Source organism: Lotus japonicus, chromosome 3 (assembly GCF_012489685.1).
Source record: "Lotus japonicus ecotype B-129 chromosome 3, LjGifu_v1.2".
NCBI lineage: Eukaryota > Viridiplantae > Streptophyta > Magnoliopsida > Fabales > Fabaceae > Lotus > Lotus japonicus.
In genome coordinates, this window is record NC_080043.1 from 30,519,175 (window position 1) to 30,530,639 (window position 11,465).

The 11,465-nt window shown below is 32.5% G+C and overlaps 1 protein-coding gene across 1 annotated transcript; it reads right to left on the reverse strand.

Annotated features, from left to right (window-relative positions):
* Positions 1-1,252: 1,252 nt before the first annotated feature.
* LOC130749167 (cytochrome P450 71A1-like) lies at positions 1,253-3,270 on the reverse strand. Its single transcript, XM_057602476.1, has 2 exons — positions 2,326-3,270; positions 1,253-2,168 (listed from the first exon to the last, which is right to left on the reverse strand). Exons 1-2 carry the CDS (start codon positions 3,218-3,220, stop codon positions 1,555-1,557), a joined length of 1,509 nt encoding a protein of 502 aa, XP_057458459.1. The 5' UTR covers positions 3,221-3,270; the 3' UTR covers positions 1,253-1,554.
* Between the last annotated feature and the right edge of the window lie 8,195 nt (positions 3,271-11,465).

An 11,465-nucleotide genomic window follows, 5' to 3' on the forward strand; every position in this document is an offset into this window, starting at 1 on the left:
TCTTACCATTTTTCACTTTGAGCTAGACGATAGGATTTAATGTATCAAGTGTAGCTTCTTCTCAGGAATTGAGCTGTCCTTAATATATATATATATATATATATATATGTGTGTGTGTGTGTGTGTGTGTGTGTGTGTGTGTGTGTGTGTATGGAAAATTCCAGAACTTGCTTGTCGGAGATGATGAAGATGGCAGCGGAGCTCGCGACGGCCGTCATCGCAGGAGGTAAGTTGAGGGTGGCACAATGTTCGCTTCTCCTCAATGAGCACGTGAGTGGTCTCGACGTGGCAAACGAGGACGGACAAGAGAGAAAGGCATGTTGAAAGTCTAGGTTATCGCCGGAATCTTCAAAGCCATGGTGGCAATGAAGAATAGACATGAACCCAGAAATCAATCAAACCAACCCAGAATCTTCTCAAAACTTTCCAGAATCGCTTCTTATTCACCCACAAGCATGATTCTAAAGATTTTTGGGTGAATTGAAGGAAATTGTGTGAAGAACAAATTAGAAAGATGAAGAACAAGTTAAGAGTTGCTTGGGAGAGATCAAAGCTTCTCTCGTGAACATAAGGCCAGAGAGTTCGAGAGTGAGGGGCTGCAAGTCTTCAAAACTAAATGTAGAGTGGATTTATAGAGAGAGGGCTAAGAAGGATGAGTGGCAAGTGAGGCTAATGGCCATCTTCATCAAGTGTCAAGTGTACTTGGGTGGTCACACTTAGGTGATTCAATCAAGGCCCAGGGGTCCTTAAAGTGTAATTATTTAAGGATTATTGAGAGTCCAAATGTTAATTATTTTGTTTTCAGATGTTGTAAAAATAATTACACTAATTCGGAGATAATTTAATTAGTTTTAGAATCCTAATTTCACATATAATCATAGTTTTTTGTAAAGATTAGAACACTAATTCCCTTGATTAAATTTTTATGTATAATCACTCACAAAGATAACTTTATACTCTAATCTTCATGTATTGGTTGATAACATCTCAAATAAAATTTATCTTCTATTTTCAATAATAATAATAATTAGCATATCAACTTAATAGGAGAAAATTGGGATGTAAATACACATGAAAATATTTAAATCTCATCAACAACCAGGCATAGTTTTCATTTTCCTTTCTTATTTTTTTTAATTAGTTACAATATATTTTTATTATGAAAATTTTATATATAGGAATCGTAAAAGCAATTTTTATTGGATTCATTAATTATTTTCAGTACAAAACTTTAAAAAAATAGACAACAGAATGGAAATAATATGGTACATTTGTTTTTTAATTTCTTCCTTAGACATGTGTACTTATTGTTGATTGTACTGATTAACTCTATCGTTGAAGATACTTGCACTAAATGATAATTGGTTAGCCACAAAATGTACTTAATCCCCATGAGAAAAATCATACCTCTAGCCTCATTGTTAAAGAGGGGATCGGGAACATCTGGTGGTTATTTCCAATTTCAACTATAAACAACAAAAACTAGGAAATTAAAAGTTCAACACAAACAAGACAATGAGTAATAACCTGACCTTAATTATTTTTCTTACAAATCTATGTGGTATTCACACATCTGGCATAAAGGCAGAGAGGATGCTTCTTGTGTTGAGTGATTCCTGGCAATATTTCAGTATCGATGTCTTCTTTGACCAACCCATGTGGCAGTTCCCAATCAAAAGAATACATAAGATTAGCAAGGATAAGTTCCACGGATGCAAGCGCCATAGCCGAACCTGGGCACATTCTACGACCCGCTCCGAAAGGAATCAGTTCAAAATCTAACCCTTGAAAATTTATAGAACTATCTAAAAATCTCTCTGGATAAAATTCTTCTGGGTCTTTCCAAATCTGTGGATCTCTATGAATTGCCCAAGCATTCACATACACCATTGTCTTTGCTAGAATGTGGTAGCCATCTATAAGGCAATTTTCATTTGATTGTCTTGGCACAAGGAGTGGGGCTGGTAGGTGCAATCTCAGTGTCTCTTTTATCACTACCTTCAGATAAGGAAACTCTTGAACATCTTCTTCGTCTAGGAATTTTTTTATGCCTCCTCCAAAATTCCTAACTTCTTCTTGAAGTTTCTTCATAACTCTTGGGTTTTTAATTAAGGCAGTCATAGCCCAAACTACTGTAGCTGCAGTGGTATCTGTTGCAGCTACAAGCATGTCCTGTAATAAAAATCAAGTGCGAGTTAATTAAGAAAGAGCGAGGTGAATACGATATAAGAAATGTGACCCAACGCCCTAAGGAAAATGTTTCTTGGACATCAAAAAGGAGTTCAACTATAAGGAAAATTAAAGGTGAGGATAGAATTAAACAACATTCCATGAGGATCCCCTTGATGTGATTCGTAGTGAGATCAATTGAAAGCGTATCCTGTTTCTTGAGTCGAAGCAACACATCAACTATATCCTCTTCCTCTGGTTTCTGTCTATTGGGATCCATGTGTTCATCAATGACATCTTGGTAGAACTGATCCATCTCCTTGAAATTTTTGTCCAAACGGGCGTTCAATCCGGTTAGTTTATCGATCCAACCCGTGAAAGGAATATAATCTGAAACAAAGAAAGTAGCCAGCAGGGCCTGAAACTCGTTCAGCATATCATGGAACTTGCTTTTCTCTGTTCCTTCATCCTCATACCTTCTCCCAAAGGCAATCCTGCATATTATAGTGCTTGACAGAGATATGAGTAGTTCACTCAAGTTTGTAACAACCGATGAAGAAGCTTGCTCTGATATCTTTTTTATCATTTGCTTGACCTCAAACTTTCTTGTGGAGGCAAAGGTTGAGACTCGCTTGTTGCTGAGGATGTGGACAACACAGATTTTTCTGATTTCTCTCCAAGAATCATTGTATGGTTGGAATACCATATCATATCCTTTATAGCATAATTTCTGTTGGGATGGTAAGTTGGGTCGATCAGAGAACACAAGGTCATTGGTTTTGAGTACTTCCTTGGCAATTTTAGCTGAAGAAACAACAATAGCTGGTCTTAAACCGAATTGAAGGGAAAATAATGGGCCATAGATCTTTGAGAATTGCCGGAGTTGCAGAAAAAGAACAGAATTGTCCAATTGATGAAGATTACCAATTATGGGTAAGCCTCTTGGACCTGGTGGGCGAGGTGGTGATTTCTTGATGGTTCTGTGTTTGTGGTTGAAGAAAAATAGAAGCAGAAGAGTTAGGCATAGAACGAGTACAAACGGTGACACCATTGTAATGTCGCCTATTACCAATTATGAAGAGGAGGAGAACGATTTACATAAAGCAAATATCAACTTAGAATATATAATAGTTAGTCAAAGGAGTGCCCATGTTCCAACACAATTAATTTTGGGAAAAATAAATATGTTTTAAGAATGTGAGAAAATGAAAATCTATCTTTTTATTCAATTTTATTAATTAACGTGACACATGCTTGAAATCTGATTGTTTGACGGTGTAAAAAAACTTTACATCGTCAGTACATCATCATTTTTCTCTTCTCCAATTAAATGTGTTCTTACATTTCGAAAACTAATCAATAGTAATAGATTTTAATGGTTACAAGGCCTTACAGCTATTTTTACATAGACGTTAATGCATTTATGATTTTTTTTAATTAAATTAAAAATTTATTTTTTGTTTTGGCAACCTATCATTGAATGTTTGTGTAAAGAAATATTAACACTGACGATACATTACCATTAAATTTATAGTGGGGGCAAAGGGTAGCTCACTTGGTGAGTCAAGGAAAATAAAAGGATTTGCAGGGTGAAGGGCCAAGGTTCGAATCCTAGCGAATGAACTAATTTACTAATAATTGACCACTAACATTTGCCAATAAAAAAGAGAGTGTGTTGTTAGTATTTCTTTAAACAACAATGATATATGTACTACTAAAAGTACATACACATAAAATACCTAATTTTTTCTCTATATGAGATTATATTGTTCGAATATATAAAATTATTCATGTGACTCTTATATCAGAGCTTCAATTTTTGGGATAAGTGGTTGCTTGACATGGTATTAGAACCTTTTATATATGATATAGTCGTTTAGGGTCAGTTTGGTGGACAGGATAAGGAAGGACATGATATGATTGTAATCATATCTTGTTGTTTGTTGCGTCAGCAGGATAAAATTACATTATTATGTCTCTTATTCTATCTTATCCATCATTTGTAAAAGTTATCATGAGGTGGGAGTTAAGATAGAACTTATCCTGACATGATAGGATAACACTTATATATTCTCTTTCGGTTTCGGAACCCCAAATTAATTTATTTCAATATATAATGATATTAATTAATAAATAGAAAAAAATTATTTTTAATTAAAGTAAAAAAGAATAAATAATTATTCATTAAATAGTAAAATAGGCTACTCACTTATAAACATTAATTTATTAACAGTAGTAGACTACTTTCCTATTATCATCAATTATTAAAATAATTTCTCTACTTATATAATAATTTCAACATAAAGTACTTTGGAGAAATTCATATTTTTAATAATATTTATTTAATTTAGTTAACCTCTATTTTTAATTTCTTATCACTTGTCAAAACTAAGTGAAAAACAATTGACTGACTACATAATTTTAATTAAAATAGGCTCCCTTAAAAAAAACAAGTTAATCAATAAAATTAATTTACTGATAGTTATTTTAAAACATATATATGCTCATTTATAAAAATGTAAAAAAAATTAAATTAATAGAATAATCACTTTTTAAAATGATAATTTAAAGATTCCATCAAGAAAAAAAATGATAATTTAATGAATCAATTTAAATGTATTTTTTATTCAAAGAAAAATTTAATACATTTTTCTTTTTTTTTGAAATGAAATTTGATATATTTTTCTAATGTTATTATCCTGGGCACCTCAAACACATGATAGGATGAAAGTTTATCTACTCTTATCATATCTTATTCATATTCATATCCAACTCTCTATCATATCCCACTTTTATCTTATATGACCACTAAACGAGTCCTTAAAGTTCAATCATAGCTTATTCCACCCACTTTTTAATTAAAAAACTTAAATTTAAGTACATATAGACATAAGTGATTTCTTAACACCTACCATATTAAATATTACATATATAATTATAACCGATCAATCTTACCATATCAGCGGTGGTTACACCTGTTAGATATACATGAATCTTTGTTAATATAATAAAATTTGTATATATACGTGTGAATTGGGGGGGGGGGGGGGGGTGGGGGTGGGTCTTTTGTCTCTATTATTGATTATTGATGAAGTTCAATCGGAAACGTGCATGTGACTATGGTCTTTTAGGTCTTTATCAGCAATGTGTGGAAAGTGGATATGATGTTGGTAGGCTTCAAGATAGTTGGCAAAATAATAGTGGGGCTGCCCCTGCGACCAGGCCGGTATAAGGTGTTGGGCCTACCCTGTTGCTTATGGGACTGGAATGAAATATTTCATCATTGTTTCATCATTGAATGATAAAATCTCATTATTGCGAGCGAACTCAATGGAAATGCGGCTTATTCTTTTGATGACCAATTGTATTTAAGAGCATTTTTACAGTTGAATGAATCCAGTACATGATCCACACACCAAAACACTTGTAGTCATATGATGATGTGGGTTATGTGATAGTTTAAGAGTTCCAAATGTATGACAACAGATTCATTTTAATACAAACTTAGAAACTGAGAAGAGTTCCTTTTTTTTCTCGCATTGATTTCTAAGTCTAAAGTTTAGAATTCTCTCTTAGGTGTTCTGAACTTGGTCATCTCTAGTTCAGTTCGTGAACACTTGTCGACTGTTGTGGATGTTGTTCCTATTTTTATTTGGCACTGTTTGGCTGTGTTTATTTTTATTATTTGAGTTGGACATGTTTGAGCTTACTTTTATTTGATTAGTAAAGTTATAATAGTTAGAAGTAAGAGAGTCCTCACTAGGTTAATTAGGATTATATTTAAGTATTGGAGTTTGTAAAGGGTTTTAGAAGGTTTTCTTATTGTTAATCTTTTTTCGTATCTCCTCTCTTCTTTCTTTGTATATTTTTTTTCTTCTATATCTTTTCCTTTATTATTGTTGTTGAGGTATTGTTTGCACCAAAAAATCTGTAACAACTAGTAAAGCAGCTGAAGCATTTCGCCTAATTGACGTGGCAAATTAGCCGTTGCAAGATGTAAGCCGAGTAAGTAAGGTTGGCCGATGATGCACAGTGAAACGACCAAGGGTCTAAATTTGGACAATATTTGAGGAAAGGTGCGGGGACCTTAATGCACAATGAAGATATTTACAAGCTTCCAGAAGGTCACCACATGCTTAAAATACTAAGCGATCAATCCTTGCAAAATAAGGAGGGCAGTTACAACTGCTCAGGAACTAGTCGATGCAAGGAAGATCAGCTTAAATTAAGCTTCTAGGATGACCAAGTGAAACAACCGTTAATACTGCACGATTGTAAATGTTTGTAAATATCCGAGAATGTGGGTAATGGCAAGTGTTCGTTAACGGTTGTAAGTTATCAGGATCTGTTTCTATAAATAGAAGAGTGGTTGTTTGTACAAACATAACTCATTAATCAATTAAAAATACAACTTTCCTACATTTACCTTTGTCTTTTTCTTTCATTTCTTTACTTTTCAGTCTTTAAATTCATTTACAACATTTCAGCCATTTACCTTTCTAGCACTTCATTTATTCAAATTTCAGCCGTTTATGCTTTATTTATCCATATTTTCCCCCTACCTCAGTTCGGTAGCTTTGTTATCAACACAAACTTCTTAATAGAAATCGTTAGGAGATTTTTAAAGTGTTTTAGGAACCTGCATTGAGAAACATAATCTCTTCTTCAAGGAATTGATTTAAAAATCGTCACATTTCTTTCTCTCAACTTACCCACACGTCTACTTAATTCTAAATTTATTTGCAAATCAACAGATATAAAAAAAATCATCTCAACAAATGTGAGAATAATGTTTAGCTAATATATCCGCAGAACTAATCTCTGCAAAGCAGTTATAGCTTTTCTATATTTGCAGATTATGAATACATTATATAAAGCAACAAAATATCACGCATACATTATTGACTTTTGTTGTCTAAGAATTAGATATCTAATTTCAAATTTCTCTTAAATCACAGCAAAATTAAGAAAAAATATCACCTTAGCAGAATGACTTGTCAAAAGAAAAAATCAAGCACCGATGCCCCACAAGATTATGTTGGACCAAAGATTTCATGGCGCACCGACTATTGCCATCGTGCAGTGTTTTTTTGACTTGATTTTTAGCGTTCACAATTAAAATGTCAATGTCATGGACTCATTGTTATACAGTCGGGCTCATTGTGTTGTAAACAGTCCTGAATACATTTGAATTAACAGAATAAAAATTGAATTTGCTCTTCTTCTCTCCGTGGAAGGGAGCGTGACTGCGTGAGTTTTAGAAAAGATTAATGTTAGGTTGATGTCATAAAAACACTTGCATTTCGAGAGAGAGAGACAAAAATAAAAGATAGAAAATGATGATGAATGATATTGTAGGAAAAGAAAAAAAAAAGAGAGAAAGTGAATGCATGGAAATAAAATAGATAAAATGTGAATGAATTAATTTTTTTAAAAAATATATATATGCTCTAGTGTTATATATATAATGTTGGAGAACAACGTGACTATGTGTGTATCAAAAATACTTTTTACATGGAGATGCAGAGGTTAAGCCGAGGTTTCAAAAATATTTTGAGTGAATGAATTTAAATTGGTATATACTATCTCTTTCTTGCTTTGCCATTACTTTGAGAAAAATAAGAGAACAATAGAATGATGATTTTCTTCCCTAAAAGGAATGGGACAAGAACAATCAATCGTTTCATCTTGCACAACACTTAATTTACTTGCATGAAGGAGGTAGGTAAAATGGAAACTAAAAACTCTCGTGGAAATTGTAAGAAGTGATTGACTCAATTTGGATTAAATTCAACCCAATTAAACAATCAAACGGTACCAGATACTTGAGTTTGCATTCTTTCCTCCACCCCTAATTGAATAATTGAGAGAAAATATTGAACGAGCTAACCGAATGCCCAGTATAAATAGAGTCTGTAATGGGTACTGTTTCGTTGGACTACTGGCCCGTGGAAGCTTTTGGAGAATATTGTCATTCATTTCAAGGTGGAGGTTGAGTAGCACTAAATTCATGGTGGGAAACCAGTGGCTGTCTGATGGAATGGTTGAAACTTGAAAGAAATGGTTACAGTTGGGGTTTCAATGGGACAAAACAAAAGAATAAAAAGAACACAAGAAATTACACGGAGAAGATAGAGGTTTGATGGTGAAGGAGAAGAAGGAGAAAAGTAAAGAAGGGTAAAAAATAAGAGAGAGAAAATTTGAGTATGTGCAAGCAAAATTACTAAAAACCCAGAACTTAACTATTTCTTAATAGAATAAGTGAAGGGCAGATTTTGTCTCAATGAAAAGGTGTTGCATGCTAACTTACTCCTTCTAACAAAATTTTTTGGGTGGAATAAGCCCCTAATGTGAAAATAATATATAGTAAAAAGCCCCTACCGTCAAGTTTCATTTAATTCTTGCTGATTGTGCAAACGGCGATGACGTAGATTTTCTTGCGTGTAAATAATTCAATTAAAGAGGGTACCACGTAAGTAAATGAGGGTTGAAAAAAAGGTAAAAAACCCAAAATTCCCAAATATACTGAACCCTAAAATCTCAATTCCAGTTTCACGACACGCAAACGAGCTAGAGGAAGAGCGCTTGCGACGGCGAGAGGGACAGCACAAGAAAATCCACGTCAGCGCCGTTTGCACACAAGAAAATCCACGTCAGTGTCGTTTGTACAATCAGCAAGAATTAAACGGAACCTGACGGTAGGGGCTTTTTACTATATATTATTTTCACATTAGGGGCTTATTCCACCCAAAAAATTTTGTAGGGGCCTTAACCAAAGGACCCCTATTTTAGAGGGACCTCCAACATAGTTAAGCCTATATATATATATGAAATATATAGCCGCTTATATTTTCATAGACATAGGAATAGTAGTTAAGTGTATTATTTGGCCAAATCCACAGGAAAAATGGGTATTTGGGGTGTTTCTACTATTCTTATCTCTATGAATCATTATTCTTTTGAAATAAGCTTATACTTTCATATAATCTTTGAAATATAATATATTTTTTTTAGACAGAAAAATATTAATTTTTTAATTTAAAATAAATGCACTTGGAAAGCTTGATTTCAATTACGGACGCTGTCAATGTCTACCTATTTCAGAACTCAATATTTAGAGCTTTATTGAACAATCTTCAAACAAGTAACAGATGATGTCGTTCGAATGAGCCGTTTATCAACGTGTGGATTATTCAACTTTTGACTAAAGTATTATTGTCAAAGCCTACTAAAGAATCATGAGACATATTGAAACTATCATACAAACGGCTGGAAATGAAGAAAAAAATAATCCAAATTGCAATTGATGTGTAGGGAATATGAAAAGAAAGTATGAGATGTCAAACTCAAAATGTTGAACAATAGTAATACAGTATATTTCACACTTGTAACATATCTCATCAATAGGACAAGGTATGCAAAGAAGATATCCTTGATAGAAAAATGATAAAGAAAATTCTACCGACCATCTTAATGGAGTTTGATCATATGGTATATATAATTACAATAATAGACACAAAAACCACCAAGAAATTTAATTGTAAATCATGTGGCAAATCTGGACCTAAAGCAACAATGACGTAAGATAGGATTAGGAATACCATGACAATATGTAACCTATATATATATATATATATATATATATATATATATATATATATATAAACGCACCAACTCCACTTAGGGACCACACCATGTGCTTGAAGAGAGGAGTAATTGACATTTTTGTTGCGGGATCTAACAGATGACAAGGAGGAACTGAAGTGGGGTTGTTGTTGTCATCGTCAGAAGTGTGTTGTCGTCGTCGGTCACTGCAAAAGGTAGGGGTTTGAGAAAGAGGATGAGGAAGAAAGGAAAATAAAGGTATGTTTAATTGCCGTTTTTGAAAACTATTTAAAAACTGTTTTTGAAAACTATTTTTCAAGACAAACTATTTAAATGACATGTTTTTTAACATTAAAAAATTATAATTTGAAAACTAAAACAGAAATGTAAAACATCTTTTAGCTATTATGGTTTAATTTTCTAGTTTTAAAAACTGAAATTAAAAACTGTTTACGAAAATAGTTTTTAAAGAATTGATGCCTAACCACAAAACAAGTAGATCAAATGTCACGATATTATTATAGTTTAAACAGAGATTTTAGGTTCACCAATAAATGCAAACGCGTTAAAATACTTGGTAAAAACTAAAGAGAGTTTTGTTGTCAATAAGAGAATTATGTATTGTTTGTTTGTAGTTTTTAATTTTTTTAAAAATTTGTTGGATTAAAAATGTGTGCGAAGTGTAAATTTTTTTTGAAAGTCATCCAATTGAATTTTGTAAAATCAGAAAATATACTTTTTGTTTTCATTAAAATTTTGGCTTAAATAGCTTTTTTGTCCTTGAAATTGTAAAGGGAATCAAATCTGGTTATTGTAAAATTTTCGCATCAAATTGGGTCCCTAAAATTGTTTTTTAATATAATTAAGTCATTTTACTCAATTTTGACCGGTCAACGACCCAGTGGCAAGCCTAGTCAGCTAAGGACGGTCACGTGGACTTTTTGACATTAATTTTAGTTGCTAGAAAAATATTTTAATCAATTTTAGTCCCTGTTCTTCCACCTTCTTCCTCTTCCTCCATAACTCAAATCACATAAATTCAAAAGGAAGAACAAGGTGAATATTTTTCAAGTGACTAAAATTGATGTGAAAAAGTCCACGTGACCATCCTTAGTTGACTAGACTTGTCACTGAACCGTTGACCGGTCAAAATTGAGCAAAATGACTTAATTAGATTAAAAAAACAATTTTAAGGACCCAATTTGATGCAAAAATTTTACAAGAATGAGATTTGATTTCTTTTACAATTTCAAGGACCAAAATAGTATTTAAGCCTAAAATTTAAAACGAAAGTAACTGTTCATCCTACGTGACATGTTATAATGGATTATCATTGTAAAATAGTTTTACACTAATAATGCACATCTATTAAACTTAATTTTTTTTGCCATAATTTATTTTCAAAAACTTTTTTTAACCAAATGTAATCTCTATGGAAGCAATCTTATTCGACATTGGTGTGGAAAAAGCTAAATATCTCTCAAAAGGAATGTCTTGTATATATGGATCAAACTTTCGACCACAAAGTTCAAACATATACTTTTAACCACCGTGACACGTTCATTAAGTTCCAAAAACTATTTTCAAAAACATTTCTTATTTTTAGATTTTAAAACTAAAATCTCAAAATACCTCTAAAATGTTTTCTATTTCCGTTTTCAGTTTTTAAATTACAGCTTTTTTAATGTTAT

Excerpts from the sequence above, each read along its gene's own strand:
- LOC130749167 (XM_057602476.1), bottom strand. The coding sequence starts at position 3,220 with ATGGTGTCACCGTTTGTACTCGTTCTATGCCTAACTCTTCTGCTTCTA. Across the intron at positions 2,169-2,325 it reads CAAGGGGATCCTCATGGAAT|TGCTTGTAGCTGCAACAGAT; the intron begins GTTGTTTAATTC and ends TATTACAGGACA.